This window comes from Festucalex cinctus, chromosome 17 (genome assembly GCF_051991245.1).
Source record: "Festucalex cinctus isolate MCC-2025b chromosome 17, RoL_Fcin_1.0, whole genome shotgun sequence".
Lineage (NCBI taxonomy): Eukaryota > Metazoa > Chordata > Actinopteri > Syngnathiformes > Syngnathidae > Festucalex > Festucalex cinctus.
Window position 1 is genome coordinate 10,585,709 of NC_135427.1, and position 24,406 is coordinate 10,610,114.

A 24,406-nucleotide genomic window follows, 5' to 3' on the forward strand; every position below is an offset into this window, starting at 1 on the left:
AATTTTTCATTTGTCGAACTCCTGAAATTCCAATTCAGGACTTTGCTACCTACCTTTTTTTTTTTGTTTTTTTTTTTGGGCTGTGATGTCATGCTCATTTTAACTTGCTGAAAAAAAAATAGCAATTCTCATTTTATGATTATTAATTATTGATTTTCTATATCAACCAACTTTTTTTTTTTTTTTTTTTTTAATGGGGCTGAAATTTTTCATTTGTCGAACTCCTGAAATTCCAATTCAGGACATTGCTACCTACCTTTTTTTTTTTTTTTTTTTTTTTGGGCTGTGATGTCATGCTCATTTTAACTTGCTGAAAAAAAAATAGCAATTCTCATTTTATGATTATTAATGATTGATTTTCTATATCAACCAACTTTTTTTTTTTTTTTTTTTAATGGGGCTGAAATTTTTCATTTGTCGAACTCCTGAAATTCCAATTCAGGACTTTGCTACCTACCTTTTTTTTTTTTTTTTTTTTTTTTTTGGGCTGTGATGTCATGCTCATTTTAACTTGCTGAAAAAAAAATAGCAATTCTCATTTTATGATTATTAATTATTGATTTTCTATATCAACCAACTTTTTTTTTTTTTTTTTAATGGGGCTGAAATTTTTCATTTGTCAAATTCCTGAAATTTCAATTCAGGACTTTGCTATTTTTTTTTTTTTTTTTTGCTATTTTATTTTATTTTTTTATTTTTTTTCCTTTGGGGGGGGGGGGGGGGGTGATGTCATGCTCATTTTAACTTGCTGGAAAAAAATATCAATTCTCATTTTATGATTACCTTCATTAAACTTTTCTATATCAACCTTTTTTTTTTTTTTTTTAAATGGGGGCTGAAATTTTTCATTTGTCAAACTCCTGGAATTCAAATTCAGGACTTTGCTACCTACATTTTTTTTTTTTTTTTGGGGGGGGGGGATGTGATGTCATGCTCATTTTAACTTGCTGGAAAAAAAATAGCAATTCTCATTTTATGATTACCTTCATTAAACTTTTCTATGTCAACCAACTTTTTTTTTTTAATGGGGCAATTAGAACCTCAACAAGGGGTTTAAATTGTATGGAGGCGACCATTATATTTAACGCAATATATACAGTCTGTATAGTACGCATATGTCATTTCGACATAAACATATCAGCAAATAGAGTAGACGTCAAGTTTGCAATTGGCGCTTACCAGGAACCATTCCAGCGAGCGTGGAAGTCGGGTAGCTGCCCTGGCCTGTGGGGGGAACGTGAGGGGGGTACCCGGGTAATGTTGTGTTGGCCATGTCCCGACCTGAGCAGACAAACATGACACAAAAGAACCAGACATGCTTTGTTAACACTGAAGAAAATAGCAATAAAGTTTTGCTATTTGAATGACAACAAATAAGATATAATCCCATTTTATTTAAGATTCACTTTTTATTTTTTGGGAGAAGCCAACTAAATGACTCCAAAACTGTGAGCTTCACTTTTTTGTTTTAATCTTTCTTTTCAAATGTAAACCAAGAATTTAGTTGTATTTTGTACAAAGATTTTAGGGTTTTATTGCATTTTTTTTTTTAAAACAAAATAAGACCGTTTTAATCTTTCTTTAGAATTTAGTCGTATTTTTTACAAATAATTTGAGGGTTTTCTTGTGCTTTTTTTTTTTTTTTAAACAAAATGTCTTTTTGTAATCTTTCTTTTCAAATGCTATATCAAGAATTTAGTAGCTTTTTGTACAAATAATTTGAGGGTTTTCTTGTTTTTTTTTGTTTTGTTTTGTTTTTAACAAAATAAGTCCATTATAATCGTTTCAAATGCAAGACAAAAACTTAGTAGTGTTTCATACAAATAATTTGAGGCTTTTCTTGTTTTTTTTTAATGTTTTTAACAAAATAAGTCTCTTTTAATCTTTCTTTTCAAATGCAAGACAAGAATTTAGTAGTATTTTGAGCAAATAATTTGAGGGTTTTCTTGCTTTTTTTCTTAAACAAAAGTCTTTTTGTAATCTTTCTTTTCAAATGCAAAACAAGAGAATTTAGTAGTATTCCGAACAAATGATTTGGGTTTTCTTGCGTTTTTTTATTTTTATTTTTTTTTAAACAAAATAAGTCTTTTTAATCTTTAGTTTTAAATTCAAAACAAGGATTTAGTAGTATTTCATACAAATAATTTGAGGGTTTTCTTCCGGATTTTTTTTTTAAACAAAATAAGTCTGTTTTAATCTTTCTTTTCAAATGCAGAACAATAATTTAGTAAAATTTCATACAAATAATTTGATAATTTTCTTAGTTATTTAAACTAATTATTTTTTTACGAGCCCATTGCTTATATCGTAAATGTTCTTAATTGGCAAACATTGATGTGAATGACAAGAACAGAATGCCATTATATACTTAAAAAAAAGATTTTTAGGAAACTAAAGTCAATTGCTAAAAACACTATCAAGCAAAAGTACTCTTGAATGGATTGAAAAGTTCAACACAAATGCAAAAAACTGTTCAGCATCATTAGAATTGAATTGCTTTTCATACAGAAATTAGAATTACACATTTTTGATTCTTTTTAATTAGTGAACGTAATGAAAACAATAAATCCTGACTACTTGGAAACTGACCAATGGAATGAATTTAGTGTTTATATGTTGCATACATGTTACACTCTTTGCTGATTCAGCTCTGTTGCGCCGTGGCCTTTCGGGGGATTGAGCCCGCGGCCCCCCCTCTGCGGAGCGCCACCAGCGCGTCTGCACATATTCAGCTCCGTAATTGAGAGTGACGGTTCGGGTCGTCCTCGCTGGCCCGCGGGGATGTTTTTTTGGGAGTGCGGCACGTAACCTCAATCTGCACAGGCGCCATTGTGGACCAGTGGCCCCGCTATATTGTGGCGGCGAGGGCTCAAAAGGGGGAGCAAGAAAAAAAAAAAAAAAAAACCCGACTCTCCCGATGGAACTTTAATGAGGACACGATGCCACAAAAAAAAAAAAAAAAGGTTGTCTGTTTATGAAGCGTTAGCGTAGATGTGTGGAAGAATATTTGAAATCAATGAGATGCACGAGACATTGTTGAGCTACTACATCTTCAGGTATAGTTTACATTGCGACCCAAAAAGTAGTGAGTAGAGTAACACTGCTCTTTCCAATTTTGCTTTTCTGATAGGGAAAACTACAAAAATTACTGGATTTTTGCCCAAATGTATTGCTTACTTTGTAAAATAAATAAATAAATAAATATATATATATATATATAATACAATCTCGATTTGAAAAACTTGGTCAATTGCATGCCAAAGCAACAGATGGCGCTATAACCCCTTTAGCACTTGAGCAAAATTTCTAATATGTGAATTAAATTATGTTAAAATAAAATGTGATGTAATATAATCAAATATATCATATAATATAAAATATTCTAGTATAATGTATAATGTAAAAAATATTATAATGTATAATTAGTGCTGTCAAAGTTAAAGCGTTAACTAATTAATTAATCACAAAAAATGATCGTATTAATCATGTATTAACGCAGATAAATCACACTATTAATTTTGACCGCAGATGATCCTTTAGCTTGACACAAGATGGCTACGTTAAAGGTAGCACAGGTTGTGTTTGAACAAATAAACATAAGCATGTATTAAAGAGAAGCATTTCATAAATGTTTGTGTGTGACATTCAGAATATTTTCTCATGTCAAACGATTGGGGTCATATTTTTCCACTTTAAAATTATGCAAGTAATTAACTGATTTAAAAAATGTTGATAAAAAGCCCTTTTAATGAAGCGATTAATCGTGATTAATCAAAATTTTAAGATGTGATTAATCTGATTAAAAAAATTAATCGTTTGACAGCTCTATATATAATATAATTTAATGTTATTTTATAAAAAATAATTAATTTATTTATTTGTGTAATAAAGAGACTACAGATCAAAATACAATCGAACGTGTGTGTCTAAAACCTAAGACCAGTCTGGTAAATGTGCCTAAGCGGGAGGCCATTTTAGGCCCACAAAAAGAATTAGTTTGCCACAAGCCAGTGCACTCGCGTCAAAGGGAGTCGTGGGAGTGCTGAGGGTGGGTGGAGTGTTTTGGTTCGCCAGCGGTGAGGCCTATTGTGTATCCGTGTGTATTTGAGACACACTGGTCACAATTGTCGCAAGTGAGCCAACCATGTCTTTGCACGACGGCAGCCAGATGGATTTCTAGCTGAAAATCACTGCGACCGCGATTGACAGTATTTGCATCAGACATGAGTAGCCGATGCCAGATCAATGCTAACCGTGGTACCGATCCAAAGTTTGATCAGGGCATCAATACAGTCCTTCTTGGTTAACCCTTCATTGGGAAATGTGATTGCTCCTCTAACCTTTCAAACAGGAAGTCAATCCCATCTTTAGTCGTTGATTACCTCCGCCAAGGAGGTTTGGGAAAGATTTGAGTCACTGAAGGACACGTTGGAATTTATTGCTTATTTTCCGGCGAATTTGAGTCGGCGCCCGGCAACTGTTGCTGTTTACGGCCACGATAGCCTCATTAGCTGCGTCCTCGCCTTTTGTTGCGTCCTCAACAGAGATTCTCATTAAAAGATGGGCTTCTCTATATTATTGGTGCCGCCTTTTTGACAGTCCTTTTAGATTGAATGCCAGCGATTCGAGCTATGGTTGATTTGATCTACTGGGCAACGTGACATTTGCAGTCTGTTAGCATTTCGTGCAGTATTTCATCTACACCAAAATGTTTGCCCATCTTTCTTGGCCTATGTCGCAAAACTTTCCACACAATATTTTGCAAACAAATACAAATTTCCTTGGCAGAGGTATTCAACAACAACTGTTGATAAACTCTAAAACACGTTAAGTTACCTTTTTTTAAAAAAAAATTTTTTATCGCAAAATACTTTACCATAAATTGGCAGCAACTTCATTTCACCACCTTTTCTAATTTGCAATGCATGAATTTATTTATTTATTTATTTTTTTAAGAGAGCTCAGAATTGTTCATTCTGTAGTCTTACCGATTCAACGTCTTATCTTTTTTTTTTTTTTTTTTTTTTTTTTTTTACTCGTATGTGTGCGTGCGTGCTTATACGTGTAAATTTATACTCATTAATTCACCTAAAACCTAATACAAATCACATTACCCTTCACCTTAACTCATTCACTCCCAAAGACGTAATTACACGTTTTTAAGTTGTTGTTTTTTTCATTAATGAAACAGATGAAGCACACTTTTTTTTTTTTTTTTTTTTTTTTTTTTTTTTGTAATAACTACCATCGCTTTAAGCTTCCACTTCAGGTCAGAAACTGCATCAAAGCCTTCATACAAAAACTCTAGCAAGCAAAAACCTAAAAAACGTATAAATAAGTCTTTGGGAGTGAATGAGTTAACCAGATATTTCAGAGTCTCGCCAGAGTCGTGAGGTTCAAACGGTCAGGAGACCAGAGAAAAGGTCAGAAAAGATAAAAAGAAAAGAAAGATAAATCAAAGTGAAATCCAGCACCAACCAAACACTTCCTGCCTTCCCCATGGTTACAAAATCAAAGTCTTACGCCAACCCCAGAAGCCTCTAAATTCCAACAAATTAAAGAGATCTCAAGAGACCAGAGGAAAAACTAAAGAGAGGAAGGAGGGAAGAATAGATGAGGCAGGACGTTAGCTACCTAAAAATATGACGATTCTTTCTTTGACATGTAACTCAATTATTGACTTCCAATTGCAACACTGCCCCCCCCGTGGTTTATGGTAGTACTGCAACATGCGGTGCTTCTACACCAGCTGTTCCTAGATCTTCAGACTAACAAAAGCCGTTACACTTCATTCAACGGAGAAAAAGAAAAGAGTTCAATTCTTTTCTATACCACTTATTCTCATCAGGGTCATCACGGCTGACGTCGTGCTTTGGCAAAGACAAAACAATCCCGGAAAGTTTTGAGCATGACAACAAGAAGCGCAACAGCAAAAACTTCATCTTCATTTGGCAGCGGCGCGAGGCCATTAGCGACTGCCTCTTTAGCTCGATGCAGTCTAGCATGACAGGGACACCTTCATGTTCGCCGCAACAACCGCAAATCTTTGACCTCCATCTTTGAGGCGTTCACAAGCCAAAAAAGAAAAGGAGGGGTGAAACATCCCAGCATCCTAATTAATTACAAGGGAGTAAAGAATTTTTGGCGAGCCAAATTGCTTTAAATCCCCAAACACTGGCTGAAAGTCGCTCGTTATCAAACGTGCGCTCAAAGGTTAGTTTGCGTTTGTGATAGCAAACTTATATTTCATCTGCGCGTTTGTGCGGACATTACATCAAAACAATATGCACAGTAAAGCAACAGGTGTTGTTTAACCAATGAAAAAGATGAGCGACCAAATAACACTCAATAGATTACATACGCTTAAATGTTCCACTCCAGTCCTGTAGGTGGCAGTAATGTGTTTTACAAAGCTAATGCAGTAAAATTGTTTAAATGCAGATTTGTGTCCTGTGGATGTGTTGCGTCGCTGCCTCATTTGGCCCTGATGCAAGTGGAACGTAACGGAAATGTGAGAATAAAATCCCAAATAAATGGATTTATACCCACCTCCACCCAAATGTAATGAAATCTGTCCTTTGCTCATATACCGTGTTTATGCCACGGTGGAGGCGGGACCGTTTTTCCACATCAGCTTTGGCTCCGGTTCGGTTTTCAACGTGTGGACTGCGTCCCAATACTTGTGCTTCCGACTTTGTGACCCTCGGTTGCGCGTTCGCAACCTGGACCGGAATCAAAGCTCATGTGCAAAATCACGGAAGTCGGAAGTCCCGCCTCTTTTGTGGTATATATCCTATTAGGATGTTTTTTTTTTTTTGTATAATAACTAAACAACCAGCAAAACATGGTCCTAAAATGTCGAATCGGCCAAAAGTGGAATTAGTCTTCAATCTTATACTTTAAAATAAAGGACCGATGATGTCACACAAAAAAGTTTTAGTGGCCTACCCTAACGAAAACCCAAAGAAAAATCTGAAGATATTTCTGAAAATTTCTGAAAAAATGACTACTTGTAATTAGTGTTGTTCCGATACCGTTTTTGGCTCCCGATACCGATACCCAGCTTTGCAGTTTCGGCCGATACCGATACCATACCGATACTTTAATTTTTTTTTTCCTCAACATGAAAAAGCTGCCCTGCCATTGGTTCAGAGGTTTCAACGGCCAATAGGATATCTTAGATCGGCATGCAGTGAACATGTCACATATCAGTGAATGTCGTGCACGAGCAAGACATAAGATGCCGCATCCAAAATCCTATATTAGCTTTGGAATTAATGGTATCGGCATGTTACTTGTGAGTAGTCACCGATACCGATACCACTGTTTTTATGCAGTATCGGCACCTCTGCCGATACCAGTATCGGTATCGGAACGACACTACTTGTAATATTATACCTTTCTTATTGAAAATGAAACAGCAGCTGTATTAGTTCTAAACTGAGCCAGTTTTCTGCAGTTTTATTTTTCAAATCTCTTCTTGAAAACCTGTAAAACACCATTTTGTTTTGTTTCTTGTGGAAATGACTATAATTATAACTAGGGATGGGCGAGTACCGATACCAGGTATCGGTATCGGGCCGATACCAGCCTTTTTTTTTTCAAGTACTCGAGTACTCGTGACGCAGACGAGTACAAGCGACCGATGGCAGAGGCGGAAGACGTTAAGTGAGTCCTCCTTGCCTGTAACTGGCGCTAGCTTGCAGCAGTTTTTCACCAAAACTTTCACCGGTTTGGAAATACTTCAAAATTGTGAATCTTAAACTAAAAGAGCATTTTTGTGTTTTATTTTGAGCGACCGATGCCCTTACACCACGGCAAATCATGAGGAGCACTTCCTGTTTTGACAACAATGAACCCACGAGCATGTCTGTGCTTTTCACCAAAACTTCACCGGTTTGAAAATACTTCAAAATTGACGATTGCTGAAAATACAGAGATGCTTCCGTTCCTTAAAAAGAACCTTCCGCTTACCTTTTCAGTTTCAGATGGCAACTGACAGTTAAGCATTTAAAAGTTTAAGCTTTGTTTTTTTTTTGCTTCAGTTTTGCACCTTTGAATAAAACTAAGTGAGAGTAACGGTTAAACTTTTTTTTTTTTTTTTTTTTGTAGTTTGCACTTGATTTTTTTTTTTTAAACAAATAATAAAGCTCAGAAAGACTTGAGGGTTTTTTGTTTTTGTACTTTTATTTATTACAAATGAATCCTAAACTAAAAGAGCATTTTTGTGTTTCATTTTGAGCGTTAACACTATTGAAGAGTGACTGTGCTGTTTTTTTTTTGGTCAAAATTAAAGGAAATATATTTGTTTAAAAATATCTTTTAGTGATTTTTTATTTTTTTGTCAAAATGTACTACTGGTATCGGCAGTTGGTATCGGTATCGGTCTGAAAAAAAGTGGTATCGAATAGGGGTGTGAATTGCCTTGTACCTGATGATTCGATCCGTATCACGATTCATAGGTCACGATTCGATTCGATACCGATTAATCCGATATGAATTTACAAGTCGATTGTTGCGATTTTTTTTTAACTCAAATTTATAAAGTACCATTCAGTAAACTTGTACATGTACACTGTAAGATTTGTATGAAAATGTATTATTTATTAATCTGAAACTTATAACTGTAAGCCACTGCATTTAACAAACAGGTTGTAACATTTTTCATGTTTGAACAGCGTTTAAATAAGATATAAAGGCTTAATGTTCCATTAATATAACATTCTTCCATGCTTAAGGTGTGAATTTTAGACGTTTTGTTGAATATTTTTCCATCAAAAATGGATGTTAAAAAATCGATTCGGCTGCCTATTGAATCGATTCGAGAATTGCGTGCTGTAGTATCGCGATATATTGCCGAATCGATTTTTTTTTAACACCCCTTGATTCGAACATCCCTAATTCTAACTTATTTAACATCTAAAAATTTGCATATCAAGAAAAATTCTTGTAATCGTCCACTTTCCTTGAAAAATTTGAGTCTAATCTATCTAGAATGTATTTTTTTTTCTCTAAATACAAATCTGTTGTTCATGTATATTACTGCATATTTTTTCTTGCAATAATATGACTTTGTTCTTATACTATCATCATGAAAAAGTCTCATAATAAAATTTCATAATATCATTCTGTTGTTGTTGAAGAAATCCCTTTGCTAATAACTTTTCTGGACAAACTTTTCATTGTGTTTTTTTTTTTCCCAGACAAACGTTTGTGTAAAGCAATTGCGCTGCGTGTCATTGACACGTGCTTTAAAGGCCTTTTCAGGCCTCCATTAGCGGGCCCAGCAGGGAATAACACACTCTCGCTTCTGTCAGTATGCACAGTAGAGATGTGCCAAACTCCCATTGATTGACGAGAAGAAAAAACACCTCCGCTCGGGAACTCTCAAAAAGAACGAGTGGACAATCGGCCGTATCGAAGCCATCTCGCCATTGACGAGTTGAAAATACACACGCGGGCACACAAAAAAAAAAAGTCTATTTGAATTTTAAGCAGACCTCGGATGGGATTCATCAAATAAAATGACTTCCCATATCAACAATAGAAATTACCTGACAATATGCAATTATCCTAGCCACATATTCATGGAGCCTTTTCGGGGTAAGAGGGACTATTTAGCAGGTAATGTGCTTTAATGTGGAGGAAAAAAGGGGGAGAGAGAGAAGACCTCGCCTCTGAATTTCGATGCTTCGCACAATGCCCTTAAATCCTTTCTTAGTGGAGCCTGCTGCTTTTCGAGCGCCTAATAGGATAAGCAGAGGACACAAAAGATTTCTATCGGCGCCGTCACGATCCCGTTTTCTGGCCGTGACTTCATGAATCAAGTCTAATAGATTATGCAAATTCTTGGTCGTATGAAATCAACGTGATCAATGACTTGAGTTGGGAAAACATTCGAAAGACTGATGCGAAATCTCGAGTTTCCTCCTCGTTAACGCGCAATTAATTTTAAATTGGATGCCGGCCTAAATATTAAGCATCATTTAGCAGCTTTTCTTTTTTTTTTTTTTTTTTTTGGCTTTGAATTTCCCTGCAATGCGTTTGCATCACTGGTGAAGAACACAAAGCCACGAGAGACGTTGATAATATTTGGCACAACACGAGCTTCATTACTTTGACCTCTAAATGTTTATTTTCCTGCCAAGAAGCAGTTGAAGAAGCTACATTATGAAACGTGTGAAATGGTAGCAGTGTCTCTCCACAAAAGACACAAAAGACAATTTGATACGGTTTCCGATACGTGAGTCGAGGACCGTTTGATTTGAAATAACTCGATTGGGTTGGTCTCAGTTGGATTTACAATTTCAGTTTGAGAGGTACTACGATATTTCTACAATAAAAGACGATGCCATACATATCTCGGCGTATTTCTAAATAGAACAATTTGATTCAATGCATTTGCAGCTTTCAAACCAGTGGTGTCCAAACTACGGCCCGGGGGCCATTTGCGGCCCGCCATCTATTTTTCAGTGGCCCACGACATATACTAAAATTGGCATTTGACGCAGTTAAAATATAAATAAATAAAAATAAAAAACAAATCAAAAATGTTCGGAGGTGGTCAAATTAAGAAGGGAGGGTGTCAAAAAAAATAGCTGTCACTTTTAGAAATAAATTGGTTTATATACTTTAGCATTTTTCTAGATATGCAAAAACACAAATACATTATTAGTACGGCAGCACGATATTGGAAAAACATGCGATATGCGATATACTTGCTGAACATACGAACGATATCGATATTATTGCGATATTTAACATTTACCTAAAGAAATTACATTTTTATTACCTAATGAAAGAAAAACGTTTTTCACGGAGCAAAATAAGCAACCTTCATGTAATCTTAGTTAATGAATTGGAATTCTGTCTTGATCATTTTCAAGTATTGAATGGCGATGCACATTTTAGTTAGCATCTGACTGGTCAAATTCATATAAAAAGCATCAAATTCCATATAAAACTTATTGCGTGCCTTTGCGATATGCATATTGCAAGGAGCAATATCGCGATATCGATATTTTTTCGATATATTGTGCAGCCCTAATTATTAATACTTTTTTTTTTTTTTTTTTTTTTTTTTTTTTAATGACTAAACACAATTTCTCTTCATAACATTATGTGGCCCTTGCATCCTTCTGAATTTCTGTATGTGGCCCTCAAATGAAAAAGTTTGGACACCCCTGTTTTAAAGTCAAATGATTTGAGTCAGTTTGTTTGAAATGTTTCATATTCAAAACATAGATCTTCCTTAGGGCATGGCAAAGATTGTGAAATATAAGCAAAAAATGTTTGTTTTTTTTCAGCTCTTGTGTGGAATCTCATTGTGGACCAGCAAAAAGAGTCGTTGCAAACTTGGACTAAGCTCAAAAAGCATCTCGGGAATAGCAACGAGCGACAAGAAAACAATATTTCAATTAGCCGGGCAATCATTAACTGTGACAAGGAGAGAGGTAGGGCTGCGAGATTGGGCGGGGGGGGGGGGGGGGGGGGGGGTGCAGTGGTGACGGCGGGATGTGGTTAGGGGCTGCTGTTTGTAGGGTGACATGGGAGGGTGAAGTAAATGATCACGGTGTTAGAGTGAGGCGGCGGAGGTGCCAGAGCGTATTTACCGAGGCGCATTACTCGTGTTCCAAGACGCACAAACTGCTCCCCCCCCCCACTTTCACCAGCCCCCCCCCGTCCGAGTGACAAAGTGAACAAATCACAGAGGCAGCCAACCAGCAGTCGCTCGCCGCACTGATGAATCTGATCTGGTGACACCCAAAGGACCTTGTCACCGTGCCCCAATTTCCGCGCTGCTTGCTCAGCAAAAAAACCAACGCTCGGACGACAGATGCTAAAGCTCCGAGCGGGTACGACGTTTAAAAAAGCCTTCACACTTGACTTGTTGGTTTGACTTTTTAATGTTCACACATCCCCGTACAGGTGGCTTGATCTTACCTACGGGGTAGCTTTGCGACACGCTGGGGCCCAAATCCGGGTTGGCGTTGGACGACAAACTGGGCTTGACTTCGTCCAGGCTGGAATTGAGGCCAGGCAGCGAGTACTCATTAGCCTGAGGGAGCGGACAACGGAAGGGGTGTTACGCAAGCAGACAATTCCTCGATGCCGGCGCCGGCATACGTTTTGTATGAGAGCATTGTTGCGAGTTGAGGCCGCGGTGGAAGCATATCATGAATGTATGTGGGTATTGTGTGAGAGGAAGTTGGCTCTCGTCGGATTTGCATGGGAAGCCGAGGCGTCAGCTGGCCTTTTGTGCTGGCCGGTTTTCGTCTTGAGGGGATCCGCTTTGTTGCACGCGCGCCATGTGGCCGCCCACCTTTACATTTGGACCGGCTTACATGTTTTGTTACGTTTTTAATGCTTAAGTCACGCTTAGGGGTTTACGTTGATTTTGACTGATTTTGCAAGGCCCACAGAATATCGTGTTCTATTGCTATCAAAACATGGAACCTACCAAAACAAAGATTAACGTCTCTTCTTTCATCAGGAAAAAAAAAATGTTTCTATCTGTTTCCGTTTTGCAGCAATTAGCATTAGAATATAGCTAAGTTTCATCATTATTCACAAATCGATTAAGAATTGTGAGTAATTGAGCTTTTTTCCAACATGGCCCTGGTTGATCTCCTTTGTTCTGTGGCCACCTGCTGGACGTTTGTGTAATAACTACCATTTCTGCAACAGTTCTTTGCAGTTGAGAGGCTGCATCAAAGCCTTCTGTATGCTCTAGCATTAAAAAACAAAAAACAAAAAAACGTATAAATACGTCTTTGGGACACTTAAAAAAAAACACGTATTTATAAATTATTGGGAGCAAATTAGTTAATCACCTTGGGGAGGCCATTTTGCCTTCCAGTAACGACCGTCACGGCTCACCTGGGTTTGGTCATGTGACAGTAATATGATATTTTTGTAAAGAAAACTTTGTACTCGACTTTAGTTTTTTTTTTTTTTTTTAAGAGGTTTCCAGTTATAAGAGTGCAAACTCTCCCCAGTGGTCAAAACTGAAAGAAAAATCTTTCCAGTACATTTAAAAATAGGACAGACTGTGAGAGAAAATGCCTAGTTTTTACTGCCATTAATGTTAAACTAAATCATTTTTGAAAATATTATAAAAGCCTTGAATTTTTTGAAGCAATTCTAAAATTTAGTATTGCCAGTTTACTACTAATTAAAGACCACTGGTACGAAAATTCAACAAAATTTTCGAGAGAAAAAATTTCTGTTTCCAACACGAAATATTATAAAATTTGGTTGGCTACTTGCATGCAAATCTTTTTGACTGAATCCAAGAATGTAGTATGAAATTGTATGCTCAGAAAGGTTTTTTTATTTTATTTTTTTGTTCTTTTTTTTTTGGTACAACCTTATTACATATTCGCAATATTTTTCCCTGATCACCAACTTAGTTTTTTTTTTTTTAAATCAACTATCAACTAACAAAAAAACTATCACCTACTTATTTGTGGGAGAGGGTGGTGTCGGAATTTGTATTTTGAAAAAAAATGGCAAATATCATGAGCATCAGCCATAAGTCTAATGAGTAGCTTGAAGTGATAAGTGGTCAGCTGCCAGATGTTAAAAAAAAAAAACTGCCAGATGTTAAAATAAAAAAAAAACAAAACAAAAAAAAACAGTTTACACAAAATTTACTTGAATATCCGCTTAAGGTGGCTCCTTACTTATAACTGTTGTTTATTTTTTGTTGTTCTGTGCTTTCATTTTAGAGTCCAATGAGACAGTGAATTGAATGGGAAAAAAAGTTTTATTGACGAGGCCCAACTAAAAAAAAAAAAAAAAAAAAAAAAAAAAATTGCAAACAAACGGAGGTTACATGAATAAAGTAATTTTTTTTCTGTTTTTTTTGTGGTAAAATTACTGTATTACATTATGAAAGGTTAAAAATTCAGATTTTTTTTCAGCCAAATATTTACAAAAACAAATCTTACATACAATTAAAAAAAAAATAATAATGATAATTTTTTATTATTATTATTATTATTTTTATATGCGGTGATGGCAGCTGCTAGCATGTTTTTATCTCCTTAATGAGATGAGACTTCCGACAATATTTGTCCGAGGCTCGTTGTGAGTTCAGGGACCACGGGTTTGTCTCTGTGGGCCCCTGCCCCCATGAGGTGGGGGGGTTGTGGTAGCCCCCCCCACACAAACAAAGCCTGTGACCCCACTCTTGTCTGCTTCTATCGCCGATAAACTCTAATTGTCTGCTACAACTGTTGGCTGGCACAAGGTCGGATGTTTGGCTCTATTGGGCAGACGTTTTCTCATGCAGATGGGCGGCTGCGCCGTGAAAGGGATGACCACATGGCAGGCAGAAGTGTGGGAGGGCTCCGTCCATTGAGAGCCGCGTCGCCAGAATGGCTTTTTAATGCGTCACTACAGCGCCCAGACACTTGGCTAATAGGGCCACGTTTTGCACAGGAAGAGGGAGAAAAAAAAAGAAAAAAAAGTGAGAGGCCCCCACGAAAGAGAGAAAGTGGTCTGATTAATATTGCATTAAATTAAAACTGATTTTTCTAGACGGTTCCTTTTTTAAGTCCGACCACCCCCCCTCAGGCCCCTCCTCCTCTTCATGCCGAGCCTTTTAATACTCTCCCTGACGCTCTTTGTGATTGCAAGTCATTTCCAATTGGTTTTGGTATTGATCTTCCAGTAGAAATCAGTTTTGTAATTAGCTGCAAATTAGGCCCTCTTCTGGAGGTGAGGCCTGTCCCACTGATTTATCACCTGCCTAATTCGGCCCGATTGCACAGAAATTAAAATGAACTCAATTAGGCCGCTGCTTTTTTTTTTTTTGCTTTTTATGGCGCCGACTTGTACTTTGCAGGGAGAAATGAATAGTCTCTTGTTGTTTAATAGTATAATGAATGTAAATAAAGGTTATCCGTTGTAATAAAGCCGCAGTTTCTAATAAGCGGCATCGGGGGAGGGGGACTTTTTGCCATCTGTTTATTCATCTTTTCAGTCAAATGTTACGCAATGAATGCAGACTTCCCAATGACAAAGCATTTAGTAGGAAATTTGACAAATGATTGACACCACGTAAGTCACGGCTTGGTGATTGGTTGTTTTTCCTCAAGCTTCGTAGTTTCTTATACAATCAAATATAAGGGCCAGAGACGGCTTATTTTTTCACAGATCATAATTTCCATTTAACGTCAATTAAAATGACTGTTTGACAAATATGTCTTTTTTTTTGTTTTGTTTTGTTATTATTGCTACAGTAATTCTCCCTTTGATGGCAGAGGTTATTTGTCCATCAGGTGCCAGTAGCTTGTAACATATTGACGCCATCTGACCTTTCACCTGCAAATGCTGAAGTGTAGTCCATTAAACTTTTCCCAAAAAATTTTCATTTTTTTTCGTGTAAAATTGCCACCTTTTTTCTCCTAACTATGCCGTTTTCCTTGTGAAATTGTGGCATTTTGTTTTCAAATAGAATATTTTTTTTTTTAAATATGACTAATTGATCAAATTTGACATTTTCGTGTCATTGTAATTTTCTTGTGAATATCTTTCCGCTCATGCAAGTTTGTTTTAAAGTTCTGACTTTTATTTTAATGTTACACATTTGCTTTCATGAAATTGGACTTTCTTTCTATCATTTTGTGGTCTTATTCTCATAATTGTGCCATTTTCTTATACTATTTAAAAAAATTTACTAGTAAAATTTTTGGCTTTTTTTTTTCAAAATACAATTTTTTAAAAAAATTGACTCTTCATAGAATTTAACTTTTTGCTTGTATGACTTGAATTTTAATTTTAAAAACTTTTTATTGACTTGTATTTTTACAACCTTTCTTCTCGTTTTTAAAATTACAACTTTTTAGTATTAGGACATTTTCTTGTAATATTGTTTCTTAGTTTAAGTAATTTAAAATGAACTTTTTCTTCTATTATTCATAATATCCAATTTTACCCCTGTAATTGTATTTTATTTTCTCTCTCTCTTTTTTTTTTTTTATCCTTTCTGAGTAGCCCAAATGCTTTTTTTTTTTTTTCTTTTTTTTTTTTTTTTGCTTTTTTTTTTTTTTTTTTTGTAAGATATTGATGTCATTATATATCAATAGAAAAATGTTGGGTTATCAATCAGCAAATTTTTCATGAACTAAAAAGCCAGTGACAACCCAGAGACCCTTTTTGTATCATAACATATTAAATTCCCGATGTCACATGTAGCTGGCAAATTAAGGCAAGAGGCAGGTTTTTGATGTATTGTTATTCTCAATTATGGGCCATGCAAGGAATGTGTTTTTCATTCCAAAATCAATAACGTGTGGGAGTTATCCAGGCAATTCCCCCCAGCCGCCTTTCCTCGTGGTGGCCATCTCAACCAGCTTTAATTAGCCTCTGGATATGGAGTACCATTGTGTGTGTTTTTGTGCTTAATTCAAAATAAAAAGAAAACAAAACAAACAGCTCCACTAACCTGTTCCGGTTTGACGTGCTCCGATGTAGGGAAGACGTCCGGGTACGAGGGGCGTTCAAAGACCCGGTCCAGCGCTTCCAGCTGCTGCTGGGTGAAGGCGTCGGCCCTCAGGTGTTTCCGTAAACTCTCCACACTACCCTGAGAATCACTGTTTGGACCAGAACCATCTGAACCATCTACAAGGAGAGAGAGCGACAGTCGACACGCTGGCCCCGGTAAGAAAACTGACCCACCCGCCATGTTTGTCCAAACCGTTGTTTCCGCAAATGCCGGCATGTTTGTTTACTCAGTTGCAGATTGTAGGGGGAGGAAAGGCTCGGTGATTTTGAATGAAAATACAATCTTAGATTCTTAACTCATTCACTCCCAGGACATTTTCGCTATTTTATTGGATTTGGACTGATTTTGCAAAGCCCATAGAATATTGTGCCCTATTGCTATAAAAACATGGAATCTACCGAAAGAAAGATTAGAGCCTCTTCTTTCATCAGGAAAAAAAAGTATATTTCTATCTTTTTCCATTTTGCGGCAATTAGCATTAGAATATGGTTAAGTTTCATCATTATTTACAAATCTGTGGGGAAAATAGCTTTTTGATCTCTTATACTCTGCTGCCATCTGCTGGCCGTTTTTGTAATAACTACCATTGCTTCAAGCATTCTCTTCAGTTCAGAGGCTGCATCAAAGCCAAAACGTATAAATACATCTTTGGGAGCGTGGTAATATTTAAAATAGAACGTATTCATACGTTTTTGGGAGTAAATGAGTTAAGTGCCATCAAAATCCATAATCTCACAGGCTGTTTGTGTATCTTGGTAGGCGCTGCTGTTTTGGTTAGCAAACAGTGCACAATGGCATCTATAAGTACACCTACTAGCCGTGGAGGAAAAGGAAGGCTGGGTTGCCGGTTTGTCCGCCGTTTGTGGCAATAAAGAACTGTACTTGAAAAAGCTTCACTTCAACACCCCAGTATCCCTGATCTCTGCTAACCAGAAAGCATGGACTCCTTTACGAATCCGTCGTTCTAAATTTGCGGTAGATTATGTTCTCCCCTGCGGTGAGAGAGCGGTGATGTATGATATGCAAGCGCTCTATTGATTGTCTGATCTGGTGGCAAGAGGGAGCTGAAATGGACTCGAAATGAACATCCTGCCTCAACTCATTGCGCCTATAATACTCTACTTAATCCCACCTTTTTGCCCCCCCCCCGTACGGAATTCACTTGATCAATCATGTCAGCATGCTATTACCATTCGGGAGGGTTATTGCTGAATTTTTTTTTTTTTTTTTTTTTTACAGCGGCCAGAGTAGGAACCAAATGCGCTGATAGTTGAGAGACAGGAAACAGCTTCAGCCTTTTTTATTCCCCAAAAGACAACTAATTAGTCAGAAAATCTATTTTAGAGTGTAAATTCTGTGTGTATTGTACCATTAAATAGCGCTAATTTGCGCACGTAAATGACACAATATACGGTGACGTTTGAGTTCACTATCGACTCGCCACTGATCCACATGTAACAGGCTAACAATTACTTGGCTGAAAACCTTCAAATCTTGACCTTGTCACTTTATATGGAAGTCATTTTGTGGTTTACATTATTAGATAATATAAGGTTTAGATTTTTAGCTTAGCATCAGTATGCTAACTATCAAACAGCACAGTATTATTTGGTAGCTTAGACTGGTTTACTTTTTATTTACGGAATGCAAGCGGGCTGAGGTCTTCAAATGATAAATGAGCTAAGATAGCAAGTAAAACTTGCATTTTTTTATGATTTTTGTAAAACAAACACAAAACACCACATCCACGTTCAAAGCTCCAATGTTTAATTTTTTTTATTTTATTTTATTTTTTCTTCTTTTGAATTTGTTCTTGTTAAGAGTGACAATGTGTCAATTCCAGATTGTAAAGGTAACTGTCATTGTGGAAAATGTTGACTGTAAAATTGGTGAAAATGTCAATAAAATAAACATGGTAAAAAAGAAAAAGAAATCAAATAAAAATATTTTTAAAAAAATACACATTAATGAATAAGACTAAAAATAATACAAAAATAAAAAACGAGATTCAAAAAATTTGTTGAACTACTTGAAAGAGAAAATATGTGGTAAATACATTAATTAGATACATACACTGATCCTAACAAAAACACTGGGGAAAAGAGGTTTTTGCAACATGGCCCTGGTTGATCTCTTATACTCTGCTGCCACCTGCTGGCCGGTTTTGTACTACAATTGCTTCAAGCATTCTCCTCGATTCAGAGGCTGCATCAAAGCCTTTTGTATAAGCTTGCATAAAAAATGTGTAAATACGTCTTTGGGAGTATGATATTTAAAATAGAACGTATTTTTACGTCTTTGGGAGCAAAAGAGTTAATACATGGGTGTTTTGACCCAAAATGCACCTTGCCACCAAAATAATAATAATTCTAATGATCAATTATTTTAAAGACAATTATTTACCTAAAAAATGCTTTTGACTTATCCTGCAAATATTAGCCTTTTAAAATAAATGTATAAATTATTTGATTTAGGAAAAAATGCCAGAAGTGCGAGGATGCTCAATACCATTCACTGCTGCTTTCTTATTAGTTGTGTCCTTATATTTTTGACTCAATCATGCGTATAATTGATTGCAAATGAATCTTTAGTTGGTTAGCTAGCCATTTTTAAATGATCCTCTTGAGAAGTTTACCACCCTACTTTCACTGCAGGGCATTTTGGATGGCATCTTATGGCGTTTCAAAAAGCGAATAGTTGGTCTAATTTTAGCGTGTACTGTTTAAGTCATTAGTTCATTGGAATCCAACATCTTGCCGGATCAATAACCTCCCTCGTATTTGTCATTAGCCGCAGCGGGACACACTTCCCACACTCTTCAGATCGACGACATCACTCCCACAATCCTGATTCCCAGCTGACGGATCAACTGCAACGTTGTCATGGTAGATGTTTCTTCTTTTTTTTGCCGCTTTTTTAATTACATGTGTCGAAGTGTCTTTTAATGAATTGTTATTGTTACTACAATAAGTTCCCAAGGTATTTATCGATCACGGTGGCAGTGGAGTCTATTCAAGTTGACATGCGTCCGTATTAACGAGGGAGCCTCCCCCCACCAGATTAGATAACAACCCGAGCAAGCAGACGCCTCTCTGCGGGTACATCACCAGACAGTCGCGACCCCCAGCAGGGGGTTCTAAGACGGATGGTACGTCCCGCCAAAAAAAAAAAAAAAAAAAAGAAAGAAACGCAAACAGAGAGAGTTGCTTCTTTCCTCACATTGAAGTGAAGCACTTTCAGAGTAAAAGTGTTTACGCAATAAAATAAAAGCTGCCACCTTAAGGTCACAACCCCTGCCCTTAGATGAATGGTTTGATCCTCGCAACCGACTTCCTTGTTTAAATAACATGTCAACACACATATGCTCGCCTACCCTCCATGTATTGTTGATATTTTCCCGAAAGGAAAATCAAATCAAAATTCATTTGTATCAAATTAGAGGATCTCGGTTGTCTTTTTTTTTTTTTTTTTGTATTTGCGCCATCCTAATTGAACCCTTTGATGATGTAAACATGAGTGAAATACACAATCTATTCGTTCTGCATCAATAGATGTGATGATGGATGCATTAGGCAGGAATTAATAGTCAGGTATGACACTTTTGATCAGCTAAAATTAGTCTTTTAGGCATTTCTTTTTACATGAATTATCATAACATCAACAGATACTTAACATAGTAAAGTAATTGAATACAAATAACACGAATCAACCAGCGAGTGCTTTTTTTGGCCCCCGAGCCGCAGTTTGGTCAACCCTAAGTTAAATGAATTGTTTTGATTTGCAATTTGATTTGTGATATTTCCATAAGGCTTCATCAAGACAATAGTTTGCAAAAGTGGCCCACTCCATCGCTCATCCTCCACACAGCACCTCATGACGCTCCCAGATGAGGAATAATGAATATCGCTGCATCCCGAACGAGGAATCTCATCCATCCATCCTCGCCGCCACTCGCCCGCCGACTTATTGAAATATGGCATGATCGCCTCGTTAAATGTATTGCCCTATTTCGCCCATAAATCACAAATTTGAGAAGCCAACACGAGTTTGATAGAGCAGTTTGTTGACCAGGAAGTTACTTTGTATAGTTAAATTGTGGGCACACATGCCGCAAATATTAAATGTGAATTATTATTTTTTTATTTCTTAAAATATTAACATTTTTAGAAGATTTCTAAAATATAGACAAGAAGTTTTAATTTAATAATAAAAATGTTTTTTGTTGCTATTTTATAACAATAACCTAATAAATAATAATTTTTTTTTTTAAATATTAAAAAGAACACGGGGGAAAATCTGCAAATATGTCAAACCACGATATCATTATTTTGTCGTTATCGTTACATCCCTATAGTTTAGTGGGCACACATGCTGCAACTATTAAATGTGATTCATTGTTTTTTCATTTCTTAAAATATTAATTTTTCTGCGAGGATTTTTCAAATATGTACAAAAGATTGTAATATAATGATAAAATATTTTGTTTGATATTTTATGACAATAACCTAATAAATAATAAATATTTTACAAATAATAATAATATTAATATAATTCATATTAAATAATATTTTACAAATATTAAAAACAACATGGAAAAAAAATCTGGAAATATGTCGAACTGCATTGGGAATCCAAATTGGGGATAACGCTGCTTCATTTAAAATAAATAAATGATATCATAACTCTAATTACAGCCTTTCCTCGATTAGCTGATTAGTGCGGCTTTTCCCTGAATTCATCCGCCGACGTCAAAATGGGTGAAGAATTCGGGGTTAGCGATGCTACCTGTTGCTTTGGCATGCACGTGACACGCTGCAGACATTTTGGAGATCACATTGTATGTACAAAGACTGAAGGAAAGCAGCTCCTTTGTCTTAACTGAAACCTTCGAGTTCAGTAGGTGGGGGGTGTACATGGATGTTAATGTGTGTTGTAATAGCTTTTCTCTGCAGCAGTGCACATTCTAATATATGTCACTTTAGTACAACGCCTGGACAGCCGCGGTCACCAAAGGAGCCATCTTCGGGGCTCCCTGCAACAATGGCTGCCAAGTGTAACATGCTACTTTTAATTTGCCGCAGCACAATGGCTGCCGATAATGGCTCTTATGACACCTGTGTCCCTGAAGCTCCTCTGGCCCGGCCGGCCCCAGTGTACATAAACGCGTGTCACAGCGCATTATCTCGACATGGCCGCCGTAATTTGGGACCTTTCTTTTTAAGGGCACTGCTGACTGGGAAACTTCCTTGGCAGAACGCCACGGGAACAAATACTCAGCCGCTCTGTTTCGCACTAACCCCGCCCCCTCCTTTGCCGCTCGTCCCTGCGTGTGTGTGTGTGTGTGTGTGTGTGTGTGTGTTTTTTCCCCGAGCCTTGATAATGACTACTTTCGCCATAATCATCACGCGGCTTACCGAGTTAAATGAGGCCTCGCTGCGAGGAAATGCGGTCGCGGCGTTTACTGACTGTGGACTACAGCCTAGCGAGCGGTGCACAATATGTACCAACTGCAAACGAGGCCGCGCAGAGACATTAGCTGACACGGAGTGGCGAGCAACCGGCAGCGTTTGATGACAATTTGCTTCAAAGCAACATTCATGGAGTGCTGTTTGATTGTGACTGATCATCAACAAAAATGACGAGGCACTCGTATAGGTTCTATCTTAGGATTTTTTAACTCATTCACTGCCATTGACGGAAAAATACATCAAATGATGCATTTTTTTTGCTGGTCTGGCAATGAATGTGTTAAGAAATCGTACAAAAAGTAGGATGTGTCAACATTATCATAAGAACAGACCTTGTTTCTCATGCTGCATTTTTCTGACGTTTATTTTTATGATGACTGTACTCCTGAGCTTCGTGGCTCCAGGTAAGTACCAGAACCAGCGCCACTTAAGACCTTGACACCCACAAATGTAAAATGTTTCAAGCGAACGGTATGGTTCAGTTCAGGATAGATAATCTGGACCATGCTTGCGTTGCTATGAAGATTGTGATTACTGACGAGACGAACGTTTCGTTCACCAACCTGAGCCACTGAACAGAGAAATAATGAAATGGTACTGAACACAGTGACAGTCAGATATTATGGGACCCTTTACCAACGGAAATCTACTGAACTGAGCCATGTTACAAGGCCTGACAAATCCCACAAAATGGCGTCACATTAGGAGAATCAATTGAGACCACAGAAGCACCTGGAGGACCTTCCCTCAACAGCTCAGCTCTTCCTCAGCACACCAGCTTCCACTCTGTGCCCTTTAATATCATTCTGCCCTTCAGTAGCAATCTGCATGAAAATATGCACCTTCCATCATTCGAGACATTACGCTTAATATGAGAGAGGTCCTGCGACAGCTCCAAATGAACTCTGGAAAACACCAGACGTTCGCATTACGCTCTCGCCACCGCATCTCTTCCCTTGATTATGTCATTTGCCGTGCCCACGTCATGCTGGCTTTTATATCTCTGCCAGGAAATCTACCTTTGACAGGTCATTAGTCATCCCTGCCTTACCCACCCCCACCTCCAACCACCGCCCGCCACCTCCTCAACACACGCACATAAAAACATCAATTCCCCCCCTCGATATCCCGCAAACGCCGGAACAAAGACGACGCTATGTCAACGACCGCCGCGCTCTGATTAGCTCTCATTCTTGGAAATAAGGCACTTCACATCATTCCAAAACACAACTCGCAACACCAGTGCATCTCTTTAGCCATTCTCATCAGCAGCTCATGCATGTAGCGACATTAAGGAACCTTATTGCTTACAGAACCAATAATCTATTAAAAGCCTCAGGCCTTCCTTCAGCCATCGAAGGCGCTTTTGTTTCAGGAGGGGAAAGAGGAAGAAAAAAAAACAGAGCTATAGCGGCTTTCTTGACTGACCTGGGTGGTCGGCTACATCATCTTGACATGTAATTATCTAAAGCCCTTTAATCACTTCCATAAAGATTAATTGCAGGAGACAACAGTGGAGGTCGTGCCTTCAAATCAAAAAGACTCCTCAGCGGATTGACACAGCAGTGTAGCCGAGTTCAGGTGTTTTATTAAGGGTCATCGCCTGGAACGGTGGCGCCTTTTAGAGCCGGAGTTGCAACTTCAGCACAGCGCGTAAAGAATGAGGCTCACTTTCTTTTTTTTGTCTTTTTGGAGACATGAACCGATTCTGCGTTGTTAGAAATAGTCAATTTATTTCCCCCAAATCTACACTAATGTAGGTATAATTATCTGACTCTGAGGTCACAAGACTGCTTTTAGGGCCAATTATATCACAACCAAGCTGTGAACGGGAATTGTCAAGGGTGCAAGTAGAGGTTCCTTTTTGTCCATTTTGGTCCGTCAAATCTACATATAAATACCCCACAGGGATAACCTACTTAACTGGAGTGTTTTTGGACCTATGGATCTGAATCAAGCTGAAAAAGTCAGGACTCTGATTTGCCACTGCCTGAAATTCATTTCAAATTTTGCTGTATGTTTTTAGAACCAATGGCATCACAACAATTAAGGATTAATTTTGTTTGAAATACAGATACAATAGGCGGCACGATGGGTGAGTGGTTAGCACGTCCGCTTCCCAGTACTGAGGACAGAAGATCGAATCCAGGCTTTGGCCTTTGTGCGTGGAGTTTGCAGTTTGCATGTTCTCCCCGTGCCTGCGTGGGTCTTCTCCGGGTACTCCAGTCTCCTCCCACATTCCAGAGACATCCTTAGCAAGTTAATTAAGCGCTCTGAATTGTTCATAGGTGTGCTTGTGAGTGTGAGGGTGAGTGGTTGTTCGTCTGTGTGTGCCCTGTAATTGGCTGGCAACCAGTTCAGGGTGTACCCCGCCTAATGCCCAAAGCCAGCTGGGATAGTCTCCAGCACCCCCCGTGACCCTTGT

General features: G+C 37.6%; 1 protein-coding gene across 4 annotated transcripts in view; it reads right to left on the bottom strand.

The window, feature by feature from the left end:
- The window catches only part of LOC144004614 (paired box protein Pax-2a-like), a 33,895-nt gene that overhangs the window by 3,315 nt on the left and 6,174 nt on the right, over positions 1-24,406 (bottom strand). For 2 of the 4 annotated variants that reach the window (XM_077501944.1, XM_077501945.1), the window contains exons 6-8: positions 16,454-16,629; positions 11,944-12,058; positions 1,180-1,281 (exon numbers count right to left, since the gene is read on the bottom strand). In XM_077501944.1, the coding sequence (XP_077358070.1) occupies positions 1,180-1,281; positions 11,944-12,058; positions 16,454-16,629 (393 nt within the window). The remainder of the gene's footprint in view (positions 1-1,179; positions 1,282-11,943; positions 12,059-16,453; positions 16,630-24,406) is intronic. The other 2 variants (XM_077501947.1, XM_077501946.1) reach the window with 1 other exon arrangement.